The sequence below is a fragment of the Tenrec ecaudatus genome, chromosome X, assembly GCF_050624435.1.
Source record: "Tenrec ecaudatus isolate mTenEca1 chromosome X, mTenEca1.hap1, whole genome shotgun sequence".
In the NCBI taxonomy this organism is placed as follows: Eukaryota; Metazoa; Chordata; class Mammalia; order Afrosoricida; family Tenrecidae; genus Tenrec; species Tenrec ecaudatus.
The window spans coordinates 75106085-75125257 of NC_134548.1; the positions used below are offsets into that span (position 1 = coordinate 75106085).

The window sequence follows — 19173 nt, forward strand, 5'->3', positions numbered from 1 at the left end:
TGTTTTGGCCAGCTCTTATGTAACCCAACTCTTACCCTCAGACTCGGGTATCCGTAAAGTTCAACTACCTCCCTGTTCAACAAACTACCAATAAGTGACCAACAGGTTCACACTGGGCAACCACTGAGTCAAGTCAAGTAAAACAGCTTTGAGAATGGGGATTTCAATGAATCATCAACCCCATTCTGGTTCCTACAATGACTGCCAGGCTACTGGCTTACCAGGATTGCCGGCTTTTGGCTTACCTAGCTACCATGGAGCAGAAAAGAAGGAGATGACAAAAGGGCAATTTAAAACATCACAAAGCAGTTGTGGTCACTAAGGGCTGGGGAAAGGGAGAGGTATAGGAATTGTCATACCCTTGACATTGTCAGAGAAGCTAAAACCAAAATGAATCCAGGGTCAGTGATAGCATCAATGGCACTAGGCACGCAATGCAGGAGGAAGGGCTAGCAAGGCTGTGATGTCATTAAGGTTAGTGTCACCCAATGCAGGTAACCCATCAACGCCCCCCCCCCCTACATTTCCAATTAGAGTGCACGCAGGTGAGCTACAAAACTCACCAGTGGATGGAGAAAAGGTATCAGCCTTGACCAGTGAGAGAGGGGAGGAGCTGCAGTGGAGAGCAGGACCAGGAGGGACAGAACTGCATGCCATTTTACTCGGCCCTGCAAGGTGTGGAGTAGGGGCGGGTGAGGCCAAGCACTCCACCCACAACATAGGGATAATATTCTCCCACTGACCCCCTATCATAGGCAGGGAGGTATATGACATACTGGGTGACATCACCTTAGTGGTGCCCGTGCCCACACATCTTACTGTTTTTAAGGCAAAAGTCAATAGTTTCTCTGTAATAAATGTTCCTTTTTATTGTTGCAAGTCTTTGGCTAATTTCCAGAGTTTTGAAAATGTCAATTCTGACCTTTTAGTCAGTTTTCTCATTGTTTTTATTGAAGATAGAACATAGGAGTTCATTAAATTGTCATTTTCACTGGAATTACTTTAGTCTAGAACTTTTTGATTAAACAGTGACCAATGTTAGAACAAATAAATATACAAGATGTCCAGAACAAAGAACTGTTATTTTAACCTTGCAAATTAAAAAATGTTTTAGGATCCTTCCTAGTATTCCTCAGGTCACTCAGCCCAACAATTCTTTTTCTTTTAACAAGCAAGCTGAAAAATGCTCTTTTTGTATGCGATGAATATTTTTAAAGTTCCTTTACTCAAAAAATCTTCCAGTGGCTCACAATCTCATTTAGGGGAAAAAAATAAGAACTCTGACCTGTAAGTCAATAACCTATAAGATCCGACATATTCTAATCTTCTGCTACCTCGTATCTTCTGCTACTCTTCTTCTTGCTTACCCTACTGCACGTGCACTGGCCCTTTTACTAATATTTGAATATGGTAGGCATGCTCCCACATCCATCTGCCTGAAATGTCCTCCCTGGGATATCTATGTGGCTTACTCTCTTGTTTCAAGTTTTTATCCAAAAGTTACCAATGTGAAACCTTCCAGCGTCATTCAGTTTAAAGTTGCTCTCCACTAGCACTCCTTACACCTTTTACCATATTTTGTCCATATCACTTTATGGCATAGTATGTATTTTTTTATTTATCAATTTTTTTTATTGCTTGCTTCCTCCTCTCCCACCTACCCTAACTCTAAAAAATTCTTAAGAAATTTTGAGTCTTTAAAAAAAATAGATCAAGATCTGATTTCTGAACTCTGGGCTAGTCCTCCAGTCAGGTACGATGCGGTACCACGCTCTGGCCCCAGAGTCTGTCCTTTGTACTCCCTTGTGAGCTCCTGCTCTGCTCCCACTGTTGCTCTGCCACACACCTTTAGTGGTTTGCCTCGGTGTCACAGGGTCAGTCCGGGCCAGTCCCGACACTGAGTGTCCAGTGTTGTCCCCCTTAGGGCCCTGGGTCAGCAAGGGATGGCGTGTCTCATACTGGAATCAGCCATATGGTCCACTGTGTGCATTGGCTGTTCAGAGTGGGGATATCGTCCTCCAGGTCTGGTGTGCCAGGATATGCTCCACTCTCTCTTCCTCCCCATTCATTTGCCCCCCATGTCCTCTGATTAGACATGCCCCTCTCCCCTAGCTGCAGCTTCACTGCCGTCCTCTAAAGTAAATTCTTCTGGGGGGAGGGCCAGTTAAAATTCTGAATCTTTATTCACATATATTTCAAGCATCTAGAACATTGTCTGGCATATAATAGATATTTAATAAAGCCTCAGTGAATATATGAATGCATTTCTTAATTCTATGTGGTTTTGTAATACATAAGTCCTGGTGGCACACTGTCGGAAGAACGCTGAACTAATTGCAAGGTTGGTAGTTCAACAGTTTCCCCTTGGGAGAAAGATGAGGCTAACTGCTCCTGAAAAGACTTAATAGCCTCAGAAACCCCATATAGGGTTGCTATGATTTGGATTAACTCCATGTCTAGGTTTGGGGGTATTTTGTTTCTTCATATGTTACCTGCTTTGTGGGCATGAGAATCAGTGTCTAGCACAAATTCAGGCACTCAGTAGTAATTTGATATTTTTTCACTGAATGAAATAATGAATATTATGTCCTATTTCTAATCCCAACCCTTTATATATCTAGTACTATCAAGTAAATGACATATTCCATCTAAGTGAACTTTCCATATTTGTATAATTTTCACTTTGGTGAAAGTTTATAAAGAAAATTGGTTTCCCATTCAACATTTCATACATATTTTGTTTTGTGACATTAATTGTCATCCACATGATGCAACAGCACTCTTACCACTTCCTCCTTGTGCTCATCAGTTCTCTTCATCCTTCTTTCCTCTCCCTGCCTGCCAACTTCTACATTTTAATAATCTTAAATATCTCTTCATGGAATAGATAAATATTTGACATTCTCTCTAAAGCAAAGTACAGTGGGTGCAAATTAGCTTTTTGTCTTGACATCTGATAAGTTATGGGAAAAGGACCTAAGAGTCAGAATGTCTGTACTTGGTAATAACTTCATCTTTTACTCTGTAAACTTAGACAATTCTGTTAACTATTCTGTACTTCAGTTTAAGTATTGTAAAATTATAACAATAACTTTCCTTGTAGCTCATAGGTTGAAAAATAATAATACAGTAGACCACTATCTGTAAGTTGTAAAACAAATGAAAAGTGGAAATGATAAGGTGCTTATTATGTAGAAAGGAGCTGAAGACATGAACACATCACCACCAAGGTGAGTATTATAAAAAGTAAATTAGCACATTTAATGTGGCAGTAGCTCATCCTAAATAACATTGGCATTACCTGCTGTTAGCTGAAGATAATAATTTAATTTCCTGATATTTAAATAAGTAGGCCTCTTTCAAGCTGGAACTTCAAAAGTCTCCTTTCCTTGAATTATTAATAATTATTGATGTCTTAACTTGTTTTGGAACCAAGGAGGAGTGTTTAATTCCAGGAAAATCTATGGTACCCTTGATTCTGAAAATGTGCTCTGAGATACTTATAATTAAAAAAGAATCGATGAAATCAGCTTTGTTTGCCATCTCAGTTTCCCTAAATTTGTCAGTATGGATTTCTTTGCTTGTTTTTGTTTTAAATTTGTTTATTTCTTTCTTTTGCATAACAAAGCCATAAACTAAGTACCTTGAGAAACTCACCTAAGAAGCAGGAATAGAGAGGCTTCATATCCAAGCACTTTATACATGTTATCAGGAGGGGCCAGTCTCTAGAGAATAATAGCATGTTTGTAAAGCATAGGCTCAGCAAAAATGAGGACCCTCGATGACATGGATTGACATACTAGCTGCAATAATGGGGTCAAATATAACAACAGTTCTGAGGATGGCACAGGAACCAGGCAGCATTTTGTTCTGTTGTACACAGTGTTCTGGTGAGTCACACCAACTCAAGGGTGCCAGACACCAGCAATAACATGTACCTCTTCTGACTTTCTGATCACTCATTTGGGATTCAACATTATAGAAGAATTTTAATCTGCTGGTCATGGGAACTTCTCATTTGTTCAGTGACCATTCATATCCTTCAACTGAGCTGAATGCTTTTCCTTAGAATGCTTTTGAGCAATAGAAGTAGATGCCAAGAAGATACCTTCAGGCCAAAAAAATATATGGTTTGGGTAAACATTTCTCCATGAACTCAGTCTTCCAGCCTCCTTTGGCTCTAATCCTTGTTTTGGGGTGAATTTGAATCAGTTCCTACTCATAGAAACCCCATATACAACACTGAAACATTGCCTGATTCTATACCATCCCATTGTTTCAGCCACTGCATTAGTACATGTCACTGAGAATCTTCTTTTTCCCTGACCCTCTACTTTAGCAAGAACACTGTCCTTCAACAGAGACTCGTCCCTCGAGGTAGCTTGCCCAAAGTATGTGAGAAAGAGTATCACTATCGTTGCTTCTAAGGAGTATTCTGTCTATACTTCTCCCAAGACAGATTTGTTTGTCTTCTAGTAGCCCTTGGTACAGCCAATAGTCCTTGACAATTCCGTAATTCAAATGCATTAATTTTTCTTTGGTCTTCCTTATTCAATGTTCAGCTTTCCCATGAATATGAGGAATTTGAAAATATCATGTCTTAGTTCTCAAAATGATATATTTGCCTCTGCACACTTTAAAGAAGTCTTTCGCAGAGTATTTACCCACTGCAATGTATCCTTTGATTCCATGTGCTTTGGATATAGATTCAAATAAAATTAAACCCTTGACAGCTTCCATTTTATCTCCATTTAACATGGCGTTCTTTATTTTTCCAATTGTGAGGATTTTTGTTTTCCTTACATAATGAACTACAAGGTCAGCAGCTTGAAACCACCAGCTCCTCCTCAGGATAAAGATGCACTTTCTACTCCCATAAACAGTTATAGTCTCTGAAACTCACAGGGGCAGTTCCATCCTGTCCTATAAGATGGTTGAGTCAGCATCAACTTTATGGTTTGTTTTGATGAGTTTTTTGAAATTATTATTATTACTTTTTTTCACAATGAAGGCTATTGTCTTTGATCTTCATCAATACGTGAAGGAAACTTACTTCAAGTCCCATTCACTTATTAAAAGCAAGGATGCGTCATCTGCATATCATGGGTTTTTAATTAGTCTTCCCCCACTCCTGGTGCCATTTTCTTCTTCATATCATCCAGCTTAGCATATAGATTGAATGAGTATAGTGAAGGAATACAATCCTTAAAGCACATCTTTTCTAATTTTAAACTATGTAATATGCCCTTGTTCTGTATGAAGAACTGCCTCTTGATCTCTATAAAAAAACAACCTCTATACAGTATTCTTTGTATTATTGGAATTTTGTGTGCATTTCTCTTATCTCCTACTAGTTTTCAAATTGCTGATAGGCCAGAACTATTATTTCTTTCTCCCTTATAGATATCTATATATAATGGACCATTTAGGTTTCCAATAGGTAATTGTTAACTTACTAATTGATCAGGTTTTGTTGGTTTTTGCCAGTAACAGAGACCTCCTCTCTGACTTGAACAGGTAAGCAGCTTCTGTTCAATAATTGCACAGTGTAGTGAACAGACAGTAGGTAGGCATGCCTGCTGTGAATCAAGACTTTAAATTGGAAATAGTCCTTCTACGTTTCCACTTTGAAATGTTACAGAGTCTGAGGTAGTTTGTTGTGCCAATCTGGCCGATAAACAAATGTGGGGTTAATTGAAGGGCGAAGGGATAAATGGCTCAGTGAGCCTTGCCTTTCTATTTCTCGGGTCTCTTGCTTTGTGGGGGTCGGACCAGGATGCAGCTGCCTTAGCCAGCTCCCTGCTTCAAATGACAAGGCTCACTTCCTGCAAGACATTCCTGAGAAGAAGCCACATGGACCTCCCTCAAAGTAGCCTTGGGTGCTGGAGCATCCGTGTGGAGACCCCTGCCAGCGCTGAGATGTTTACACATGAGTTTATGTGTATTTGTTTCTCTAAAGCACCAAGACTAACACAGAGTCCACACCATTTGTTATGCATATAAGGATACTGAAATGCAGAGAGGGAAATTATTTGTTTTAAGGTCACATGGAAGTTTATAACATCTGTCACTATTTCAAATTTATATTTAGATTAGTTGATATATGTAGAAGGTGCAAAATTCAAAGCGTTTAAGAAGACTAAGGAGTAGAAAACAAGTCCTCCCACCCCCACCATGCAGGAATGAAATTGACTTTTCCAGAGGCAACCATTATTTATTAGTTTCTTATGCATACTTACATAGTATATGCATTTTCAAGCATCAAACATGTCCTCTCCGTCATATAAATAATGTTCTTGTTTTTATGTCTGCTTTTTTCCTCTACAATAATATCTTGGAGATTGTTTCGCACTACTATATATAAACCTGCCTCATTTTTAATGGCTGCATTTTATAGCTGCACCATCATTTATTTAATTAGTCCTCTATTGTTTCCAGCCTTCTGCTATTATAAGCAATGTTTTGATGACTGTTCTTATAGATATGTCATATCACAAGCAAAAATCATGCTGCATCAAAATGTATTCCAATTTCAGATGCTTTTGTCAAACAATCTTACATAAAGGTATAGTATGATTATCCTTTCGTAATGTTATTGTGTGCCATTGAGTCGGTGCCAACCGATATTAACCTACAGGGTACAGGCCCGCAGAGTACTGCTGCATCCATCACGAAGTACAGCTCAATGTAATGAAAACGAAAACCCCACCACAACTAGACCAGTAAACTGTGAAGTTGTCTGTTGTTGTCAAGGAGTTCATTACTTATATTCACAATCAACAACCGTGGAAGTAACAGTAAAGAAATCAAATGGATGGGTAATTGTGCTGCATAAGACCTATTTAAGTGTTAAAGAACAAAGAAGTCATTTTAAGCACTAAGGCACACCGGCCACATGCCATATTTTCAACTGCCTGGTACACAAGTGAAACTGAGCAATGAATAAATAAATTGGAGAGTTGATGCATTTGAATCGTAGTGTTGGCAACGAATATTAAAGTAGAGGCCTGCCAGAAACAAACACATCTGTCTTAGCAGTACAACTAGGATGCTCCTTAAAAGTGAGGAAGGCAAGACTTCATCTCATGTGCTTTAGATATGTTATCAGGAGGCGCCAGTCCATGGAATAGGATATCATGCTCAGCAAAGTAGGAGGAATGAGATTTATGGGCACAGTGGCTGCAGAAATGGGCTCCAGCATAATTGTGAGGACGATGCAGGATCGGACAGTGTTGCATTCTGTTGTGCATAGGTTCGCTATGTGTAGTGATCAATGGTACCTAACAAGAACAACAATAGAATAGAGTAGCACTGCTCAAGTGATTTCCTATGCTATAATCTTTTTAGGAGCTAATCATCAGGTCTTCCCTCCTATAAACTGAGTAGTGGATTTGAACCACTGACCTTTGGGGTGGCAGCTAAATGCTTAACTATTGCACCATGTGGTAGTTACATGATCTGTTGAGACCCTTAAGAGTGAAGGGATGGAGTTTAGCCTGCCAATCAGGTCACAGCTAGATGACCTCATTTAGAGCCGCTAAGGAAATAAATAGCTCACTGGAGGTGGGAGACGCATTCACTTCCTGCAAGACATTAGTGATGAGGAGCCTGATGGAGCTACCCTGATGCAGCCAGAGCCCTGGAGCTGAAGGAGCCAGGTGGAGACCCCTGCCAGCTCTGAGATGCTTTCACTGCCACTTGATCCACAAGAGTTTGCACCTACTGGCCTGTGATCTTCCTGCATTTGGCATCATTGCAAGTGTTTCATGAGTCTGAAGAGGAATTTATGGATTGGTATTGGGCATATGGGTTCATATCTGACTTAGGGGCTTGAACCGGACCGGGTTGGGTTGTTTTCTTAATATAAATTTGCTCTTTAATATAAAGCTCTCTCTTACATATTTATGAGTATTATGAATTTGCTTCTCTAGTCGATCTAGACTAACATACACCACCAGAGTACTTTTCATTATCTTTATGCAAAATTTGGCAAAACTGATCAATGTATTACCTAATATTCATTCTAAGAAAGAATTATTGTCTTAACCTTCAAAAAGTGTTCAAGTGCTTCTTTAGATAATCAATCCCCAGTGTGCGTTTTAATAAAATTTCAGCTTAAAGAAATATTATTTATACATAACTGTTCAAGAATACATTTATTAAGTAAAATGTGAAGATGACAATATGTTTATGAAATTCAATTGCATCTGCACAAGATGTAGTGCAAATGCCACTGGCACACTTCAGAAGTGTCTTGCATTTAGGGACAAAAGAACAAGGGGACTAGACCTAGCCAGAAGGTAATGAAGGTACCACAAGGACAGAATTGGTGATTTTTGAAAAACTGACTTTCTGGGGATGGAAAGGCCATGTTTGTAGTGTTTACTGATTTTTGTTTCAGATTTCAAGTTAGGAATGTGACAATACTAGATATCATGTTTGAAATAGATACTCGGCATCAGGGTTTTTGAATCAGTGCCGCCCTAACTTGACAGAACCTAATGAAAGGCTCCTTAAGAATATAAAATTTGCATCTGGCCAAAGATCAGATGGCCTTCACAGACGCCAGAAAGGTTATTTCTTAGAGTCTTTTCCTGGATGAGGTTGGAGCTTGTACTTCTCTCTGACGGCCTGTCCAAACCCGGTCCAAAGAGCACTCATTGCTTGTTTGGTGTTCCCCACACTCTTCACCAACATTTCCATTTTGGTGAAGCTCAGAGGTAACCAGAGATGAAAAAAGGAGGGGGGAACGTTGTAAATTGTCCAATGATATTTCAGTGGAAAATATTTTTCCTGTTGCTAATCTGATGCCAGTTGCAAAAGTTCATAAGATGCTTCCCCTGCTGGACGCAGCACCAGCGGTTCATTCCCACGCTTGACCCCTTATCAATTAAATAGGAACTGCCGGGGGGACAACAGGCATCAACATTTTGTAAAAGCTTTGTAGATGACGGGAACTTGCAGCGAAGTTTGAGAATGACTGTCCTTCACCACCATATCCTGCCATCTGATCAGCTTTTTCTACCACATCCTTCCCTCATCACAAGCCATATATTGCCTGCCTTGCTCTTCTAAATACATGTCAAAATAATTTCTGACATCAAATCTTTATATTTGCTGTTCCTTGTTGCTCAAATGTTCTTCTTCTGGTTCTTTGCATGCTCCCCAGGAAAGTCATATACTCCCCTTCTTACTTTGAAGAGACGACCGTGGATAGATTTAAAAGATACAAGGCAAATAACTCAGAAGAGAGGCAAGAAGTTTGAAACCACCAGCAACTCCATGAGAGAAGGAGGAAGTTTTCTATGTATCATAAAGCTGTACATTCTCAGAAAGCCACAGGAGCACTTCTACTCTGTCCTCATAATGTCACTATGAGTTGGCATTGACTTGATGGCAGTGAGTTTGGTTTGGTTTGAGTGGAAACTTTATGGTAGCCTAAGTCATAATTAGACCATATTATTTAATATCAGTAAACACGATGCATTTCAGATTCCCCTATATGTAAATTGAAGGCAATTATCTGTACCCTCTCTACTTTGAAGAAAGGCTAGTGAGATAATGAATGCAAAGCACTTTTAAAATAATAGAGAAAATATACAGAGAACGCAGTGGCAGAAGACATGCAGTCTAATTCCATCGCAGTCACTGGCATATTATGTAACCTCGATCAAACTTATTTTGTCCTCTGAATCAGTTTTCCCATCTGTAAAACTGGCAGTGTTATACTAGATAATCCCTACAAAGGTCCTTGCTGGTCTGACATTGAATTGATTTTTAGTAAATGTAGTACTAGTAGATACACATTGAAATCAAATTTGCTCTACATACAGAGTTTCTAAGACTGTAAATCTTCACAGGAGGAGACAGCCTCATCTTTCTTGTTTGGGGAAGCCGGCAGGCTTGTCTCACCAACCTTGCCGCTATCAAGCCAACAGTTAACCCACAATGTCATCAGGGTTCCTTAATCTATATAATTTTGTTGTTGTTGTTGTTAGATGCCACCAAGTTGTTTCCACCCATAGGGGCCTTATGCATAACAGATATAAATCCTGTACAAATAAAATTTATATTCGCACCAACAGTGTCCTTTCACCAGCAATGATTATATAATCATTGTCTATCTTACTTGTGAAAGTTGTGTCTTATTCACGTACAGAAACTTTAGATGCTACCTTATTTTTCATTGTCATACATTAAAATGCTTTTCTACACATGCATATATATATATATATATACATATATAACCTATATTTTGTTCCAATGCTTCTGTGATTTCCTTTTATTTGTTTTTACATTGATGTCCTCAGTCCATCTGGAATTTATTGGGATTTCAATAAGTAATTAAAATTATTTTCTTATTCAAATAATTAGCCACTTGCTCTGATACCATTTAGTAAATAAGTCATCCTTTATTCATTAATTTGGACTGGCATATTACAGATACTGGGTTTTAGTTTTAGTTTGTCAATGATCTTCCACTGATCAAGCTATATTGGAGTGTAATACTAAACTCTTGTAATTAGGTTGGCTTTATATTATTTATTTATTTAAATCGTTTCATTAGGGCTCATACAACTCTTATCGCAATCCATACATACATCAATTGTGTAAAGCACATTTATACATTCCTTGCCCTCGTCATTCTCCAAATATTTGCTCTCCACCTAAGCCCGTCGCACCAGCTCCTCATTTTCCCCTCCCTCCTCACTCACCACTCCGTCATGAACCCTTGATAATTTATCAATTATTATTTTGTCATATCTTGCCCTGTCTGACCTCTCCCTTCACCCACTACTCTGTTGTTCGTCCCCCTGGGAGGAAGTCAAATGTAGATCCTTGTAATCAGTGCCTCCTTTCCAACTCACCCTCCCTCCACCCGCCTCCCCCACTACCCCGGTATTGTCACTCACACCACTGGTGCTGAAGGGATCATCTGCCCTGAATTCCTTGTATTTCCAGTTCCTATCTGTACCAGTGTACATCCTCTGGTCTAGCCAGATTTGTAAGGTAGAATTGTGATCATGACAGTGAGGGAGGAGGAATCATTTAGGAAATAGAGGAAAGTTGTATTTTTCATCGTTGCTACATCGCACCCTGACTGGCACGTCTCCTCCCAGAGACCCTTCTGTAAGGTGATGTCCAATGACCTACAAATGGGCATTGGGTCTCCACTCCACACTCCCCTCCTCATTCACTATGATACGATTTTTTTTCCTGATGGTCCCTGACACCTGATCCCTTCAACACCTCATGATTGCACAGGCTGGTGTGCTTCTTCCATGTAGGCTCTTTTGCTTCTGAGCTAGATGGCCATTTGTTTACCTTCAAACCTTTAAGACCTCAGACGCTATATCTTTTGATAGCCAGGCACCGTCAGCTTTCTTCGCCACATTTGCTTATTCACCCACTTTGTCTTCAGCAGTTTTGTTGGGAAGGTGAGCATCATAGAATGCCAATTTAATAGAAGAAAGTATTCTTGCATTGAGCGAGTACTTGAGTGGAGGCCCAATGTCCTTCTGCTACCTTAACTAAACCTATACATATACGCACATAGATCTATTTCCCCATCCTCATATATAAATATGTTTGCATATGCACATGCCTTTATTTAGACCTCTATAAATTCCCTTTGCCTCCTAGCCCTTTCCTCTATTTCCTTTTACTTTCTTCTTGTCCCACTATCATGCTCAGTGTTCATTTGGGTTTCAGTAATTTCTCGTTGTTACATTACTCTTGATCAAGCCCTACCAGCCCTCCTACACCCTCCTCACCACCGATTTGGATAACTTGTTCCCTTGTCTCTGGGTTTGTTAACACCACTACTTTTCGCCCCACCTTCCCCTCTCCTTTGTCCCCCCAGAACTGTCGGTCCCATTGTTTTCTCCTCCAGATTTTTCATCCAACCTATCTTATTTAGACAGCCCTGCGGAGATAATAATATGCACAGAAACAATACAAAGCAAAACCAAGCAACAATATGCAACAAACCAATGACCAAAAAAAACCACCAAACCAAAACAAGAAAGAAAAGCTTGTAGTTAGTTCAAGGACTGTTTTTTTACCTTTAGGAGTATTTGCCAGTCCAGTGTGTTGGGGCACCATGCCCTGGCCTTTAGCATTCCCTGGGGACCTCCACGCTCCATTCCCTTGCGGTTCTGTTGAATCCCCTTAGTGTTTTGCCTCTGTGTGGTGGAATCAGGTCGGGCACACTTCCCACACTGTGTCCCCGGTGTTGTCCCCTGTAGGGTTATGGGTCAGTGGGGGACGTCATGTCTCATAGTGGGACCGGCCATGTGGTCCTCTCTGTGCACTGTCTGCTCTAATCAGGACCATTGCCCTCAAGGCCTGGTGGACCAAGATGCGCTCCACTCTGGCTTTATAGTATTTAAATATTTTGTTTGAAAAGAATCTTATTACTTATTATTCTTATTATTATTCTTTCCCACACTTTTTATTCATTCCCATAAATTATGTTTTGTTGCAGTTTTTGTCAAGTTTTGTTTAGATTTCTTTACATTGATAGGCTACATTGTGGGAAAATTATTATTATTGCAATATTACACCTTCCTATCTAGGAACAGGGTACATCTTTCCATTCAGGACCATCCTTTTACATTCATCAGTTATAGGTGCTTGATATAATTTTGCTTTTGGAAATCAGCAATATCAAAAAGTTCGCTCTGGGAAGAAGAGTTAAACAGGAGTTTGTTTTCTGTGTTTATTCTGCAAGAGAGGAGAGGATAGTATAGAACTACCTTAGAGCAGGACTTGATCACACTTATTGTTCTTGTGCCCATTAAGTATTAAGAAACAACAGGGCAGTACACTTACTAGACAAAGGAAAAAACGCCCGTAATATTAGGAATATTTTGTCTTGAAAATACAATAACCCTGCTAGATCTCCATAGATAAAGTATCCAGATTTTATGTCGAATCTACACCAACTTGCCATGACTTGGGGCATGTCACTGTAATATTTTACGTTCATTTTCCTAACTGAAGAGCAGAGTATCAAATTGGGATATTTTTTAAAAGCATTTAAGTTCTAATTAGGCCTATCCGTCTATTTCATTAGAAATACTCAATAACAGATACCAAGTTTCGTGGAAGGAGGAATCTTAATGCAGCTTCCAGAGACAGAATGGATTTCAATTCAAGAAAGGCTGGACAACTGCTTTGTAGTGATGGCTGTACTCAAACTTTGTGCTCAGAAATAAGTGTGAAGCCAACAAAATGGTTTCAGGCTTTTTTCCCAACGTGCTATTTGTAAGGAAGCCTTGATAGTGGATGTGCATTGAGCTGCTAACTGCAAGGTCAGCAATCAGCAGCACTGCAGGAGAGTTACAATCTCAGAAACCCACAAGGGCCATTCGACCCTGCCCAATAGGGTCACCAGAAGTCAGAATTGACTTGATTGCAGTGAGCTTAGGTTTTTGGTTTGCTGGCATAGTTGGTTATGCATTACACTACTAAACACAGGATTAGCAATTTGGAGCCACCAGCCTGTTGTATACAACATCCTAATTCTGCACCAAATTGTTGCTAGACTTTGTGAAGTAATCACATAGCGGGTATTTTTACTTTTAAGAACCCTGGTAACAATTCTACCATATAAATCTGGCTAGACCAGAGGATGGACACTGGTACAGATAGGAACTGAAAACACAGGGAATCCAGGATGGATGATCCCTTCAGGGCCAGTGGTGAGAGTGGTGATACCGGGAGGGTGGAGAGAGGGTGTGGGAGAGAGGGGGAACTGATTACAAGGATCTACATATAACCTCCTCCCTGGGGGACTGACAACAGAAACGTGGTTGAAGGGAGACGTCAGACAGGGCAAGATATGGCAAAATAATAATTTGTAATTATCAAGGGTTCATGTGAGATGCAGAGATGGAGGGGGGAAATGAGGAGCTGATACCAAGTGCTCAAGTAGAAAGCAACTATTTTGAGAATGATGATGGCAACAAATGTACAAATGTGCTTGACACAATGGATGGATGGATGGATGGATTGTGATAAGAGTTGTACGAGCCCCCAATAAAATGATTTAAAAAAACGAACCCCAGTAACTTCGGTCATATATTTGGAGAATTCAGTTCCATGCTACCATAATAAAATGAGTATCACAATACAGCAAGTCAAATGAATTTTTTGGCTTCCCAGTACATGTTAAACATTGAATAAGGAAGACAGAAGAAGAAACGATGCATTTGAATTGTGATGATGATAAAGAATATTGAAAGTAACATGGACAAACAAGAGGGCAAACAAGCCTGTCTTGGATGAAGGTACGGCCAGAGTGCTCCTCAGAGGCAAGGATGGTGAGATTTTGTCTTACATACTTTGGACATATTGTCAAGAGAGATCAGTCCCTGGAGTAAGCCATCATGCTTGGTAAAGTAGAGGGGCAGCGAGAAAGAGAAAGACCCTCCACAAGATGGATTGACTCCGTGGCTGCAAGAATGGGCTCAACACAGGACCATGCAGTGTTTTTTTCTGTTATGCATAAGGTTGCTATGGGTCACAACTGACACGATGACGCTTAACAACAATAACAACACTGCATGCAAAAGTTATGTTTACACTGTAATGTAGTCTTTGTAGCATGAAATATCACTATGAAAAAGAAGGAAGGAGAGTGTTTCATTCTCTTGTACATAGGGTTGCTATGAGTTGGAACCAGCTAGACAGCATGTAACAATAACAACAACATATTTTAACTCCTCTTGCTTTAATACCAAAAGGCAGGGGCCCTGGATTAAACATAGCTAGAAAAATGATCTGAGTTTTCAAATGGAGAAAAAACAATTTTGAATTGAAATATTGTTACAAGTAACTTTGTGACAATATTTTTTACGTGTAATGTAATCTTAATGTATATTACTCACTGCCATCGTGTCAATTCTGACTCAGAGTCACCATATCGGACTGGGGAGAACTGGCCCTGGAAGTTTCTGAGACTGTAACCCTTTACAGGGGTAGTAAGCCCCTTCTTTCTCCCGAGGAATACCTGGTGATTTTGAACCACCGACCTTGTGGGTCACAGTTTAATGCATAACCATTACACCACCAAGGCTCTAGTGTATGTTAAGTGTTGATGTAATGTTAAGAATATTGTTGAATTATTGTAAAATGTCTAAAATAATGTTTAAACTATTGTTAAAATTACCACATGTGACACAAAAACATGAAGTGAGCACACGCTATTGGGAAAGTGACACCAACAGACCTTTTCAATGCAGAGTGTTGCCACAAACATCCAGTTTCTAAAGAAAACATTGTCTGTGAAATGCAATAAAGCCTTGTTGAATAAAATGAGCTGTGCCTGGAATAGCAGGCCAACAATTGTACGTTAGCTCTACCATCATTTGAGAAAGATAGGAAATCAGATAGGAGAAGTGAGATAGAGGCAACTAACTCACTTGTTTATTCCACTCCTGCTTATATCTGTAATCTAAACTATACAAGTGAGCCACATTCCTGTTTTAATGATTCCTTCTATATCCATATTTGGCAAACGTCAACTACTTCTGTCCCTATTAAGTATTATTTAAAACATTGAACCCATTATTTTACTTCTAATGGCATTTTACTTATAAGTGTATGTGTATGTAACTATGTCTTGATGTGCTTTTTATGAACACATAAATACATATACAGAAGAAACCCAGTGTGTATGTGTATACACATGCACATTTTTATACTCACACATTCATGATTATGGAAAAGTGAATAAACATATTTATGCTTCTGTTGTATATGAATTGCAACAGCAGTGACCCTATTACACTATATTAAATGCCCTGATGTTTTAAATGACTTTAGAAAAGAAAAGTACGTTGCTGCCTGAAAGGCAAGAATAGAAGAGAACATTTTATAGGTTAATTTCTTCTTACCAGTAAGCCTTTTGTATGAAAGATTGCAAGCCTACTTATCACAAATGAAATCCAAACATCTTTCAATATTCATAGATGTTGTAAATATTTTAATAATTTTCCACCCAAATATCACATTATTAATAGACCTCTAGGCCCAGAGGAGGAAAAAAAAACTTGTCCAAAATCTCATATTGAGTTAGTGGTGAGACTGAACAAAGATCCAAGTTTTGTGACTTTAATATCCACGTGTTGTGACTTTCACCTCAGTGCTCTCTCTGTTATTGAGGGCTTGGATAATTGTATTCAGCATAGATTTCCCTCTGTGATCTCAATGCCTACTACAATACCTAGCATATAATAGAAGTTCAGCAAATGTTAATGTGCAATAACAATGATTGTGCTAGGCATTTGACTTTAAAAAGAAGTAAACCAAAACTCACTGCCTTTGAGTCAATTCTGACTTATAATGATCAAAGAGAAGAGAAATGTTCAAAGTTGTCAAGGATTTCGCCTTGCTTGGATTCATTATCATTGCTCATCAAGAGACTAAACATGCACTGCACTGGGTATATTTGCTGCTAAGTCGTCTTTAAAATGTTGAAAAGTGAATGTATAAGTTGGACACTGAATAAGGAAAATCAAAGAAGAATGGATGCATTGGAATTATGGTGCTGGCAATGAATACTGAAAACACCATGGACTGGACTGCCTAAGGAATAAACAAATCTATCTTGGAAGAAGTACATCCAGAAAGCTCCTTATAGGCAAGGATGCTGAGACTTTATTACACATATCAGTCCCCGGGGAAAGAAAGATCATGCTTGGCATAGTTGAGGGGCAGTGATAAAAAGACAGTGGGCTCAAACTTAACCAAAGTTGTGAAGGTGGTACAGGACAGCACAGTGTTTTATAGGGTCTTTAAGAGTTGGAACCGACTTTGCTGACACCTAACTGCAACAACATGTTTTAAGTCCCATTAATTCAATACCATGAAGCACCTGGGAAAACATATTAAATACGCATAGAAAAACTATCTGAGTTTTCAAATAGCAAAATCTCAGTTTTATGCATTTTCCATTACAACCTCCTTCATTTCAGAAGTGAAATCAAATGGAAGAAGTAAAGCCAAAGTGTTCCTTAGAGGTAAGGATGGCAAGACTTCATCTTCCATTCTTTGGACATACTGTCAGGAGCGACTAGTCCCTGAAGAAGAATGGCGTGTTTGGTAAAGTGGAGGGTGGCAAAAAAGATGTATTGACACCATAGCTGAGTCAATGGGCTCAGACATAAGAACAGTTGTGAGGATGGCACAGGACGGGCAGTGTTTTGATCTGTTATGCAGAGGGTCACTATGGGTTAGAACTGACTCAGTGGCATCTAACAATATTGTGTAGGGTATCCTTCTCGGAGGCTGCCCTGATCACTTAATCTGAACCAAAATAATAGGATATACGACCTGCCTTCTAGGAGCTGACCCTGAAAGGCTCTAAGGCACTCATAGCACCATCCTTACTACGCACATATTGAAGTCAGACTTAAAATTGCAGCAGAAAAAAAGCTGTCACTCTGTTATGCGTTCTACGTACTTACACAATTATGAGTACAAATATGTGGTATGATTGAAAGAGTGTTGACCTAGAAACTTTAATTTCTCATCTGTTAAATGAAGGTGATAATAGGACGTATCTCGAAACAAAGTTAAAGTGGTTCGTATAACCCCTAATACTCTCATAGTAGATGCCCACTAAATGGTCTTTTTCTTCCTTTAGGATACTCTAATTCACTGGAAGTCTCCACACAAGCTCTTTCCAGGAGCTCATTCTAAAATGAAAGCATTATACTGGGTTGCCATTTCTAGGTTCCTTGACAAAGGGAGGCAGGAAGAAATGAAAAATGGAAAGGAAGAAAGAATTCTTTATTATAATGTGCTAATAACATGTTCTTACAAGTAGCTTATAAATGTACTTTGCTGCCCTGGTGGTGACATCAAATACCTTACAAATGCCTGTGTTCTCTATGTCAAATTGGTAATCGCTACCAAAATCAAGTTCAAAACATTTTCTTCCATCTTGAACTCTTTGATTTTTTTATAACCCACGGGATTAGTGATATGATCACTAACAAATTAAAAATAATTAGCAATCTCATGGAGTTCTCTTTTGTAAATGTTATACCTGTAAGGTGTCTACGACAATAAAAATCTGTTAGTTCAACTATGACTTTAACCACAATTAAATGCACTAGTTGGAGGAAAGTGAGTACAAGTCAGCTGGGCTATTTAGTCATTTCTTCATGTGCTGTTTGCCTAGTTTTTAGTTAAGGTGGAGCATCTTATTTAAAATAACAAAGAGTACTCCTTTTAACGAAGGTCTCATTAGAACCCGATTTTAAAAAACACCGATAAAATCAAGCAATATGACATTGAATTAAACTAACCCTTTTCATAGTTTCCATGTGGTCAAATTCTCATCAGACAAGCCATTTTTGCTAATATTCATGAAGAAACATTAACAAGTCTGTCTGCTCTTGTATTTGCTTTCCCAGGGAAGCAGAAGTACCTGTGTGCCAGCAGAAATGATTGCACCATCGATAAATTCCGAAGGAAAAATTGTCCATCTTGTCGCCTCCGGAAATGTTATGAAGCAGGGATGACTCTGGGAGGTATGATGCTTTTGTTCTTCTCTGTCTTTTTCCCTCCTCTTCTCCCTATGTCTTTCCTTTTTTCTCCATCTCTTTAAACCCTATGTTTGACTTTGATGATTCCAAAGAATTCAGCCAATCTCTAGGCTCAGGTTAACTCCTTTATCTATAGGCAGGCCACTTCCGATTCCAGGGCTTGGCATAGGAGCAAGATGTGAAGCAAGTATTAGCACTCAATAAAGAGTAGTAAGTTTAGACATGAGTGGGCAGAGCTCCCTAAGGGACTTAATGACACCAACCTGATATTGTTAAAATGTGACTAGAATGAGAGAATTAAGGAATCCAGAGTAGTCACAGGTGCAGGGTGACCCAGGCACAGACTGGCCCTGAATACCCAGGAATATCCTTCATTTAACTGCTACTTATGTCATAGGACTGGCCACTTGGAATGAGAAGCCTGTGACTAGGCTGCCAAATAGAGCCAATTTCATGTCCTGTAATCTCCCATCTATGAACGGCCCTATTAATCATTTCCAAAAACATATTTTTAGTACCAGAATAGCTTGAGAGGAAAAATGGCTCTTTAAATGGCAACTCTCCATCATAAAATCTTCTGTTCCTTGGACCTATCTCTATCATGAGCACTGTC

At 39.3% G+C, this 19173-nt stretch overlaps 1 protein-coding gene across 1 annotated transcript in view; it reads left to right on the top strand.

Annotated features, from left to right (window-relative positions):
* AR (androgen receptor) overlaps positions 1–19173 on the top strand; it is a 286547-nt gene that overhangs the window by 218803 nt on the left and 48571 nt on the right. Inside the window, exon 3 of the mRNA XM_075539512.1 lies at positions 18429–18545. Within this exon, the coding sequence (XP_075395627.1) occupies positions 18429–18545 (117 nt within the window). The remainder of the gene's footprint in view (positions 1–18428; positions 18546–19173) is intronic.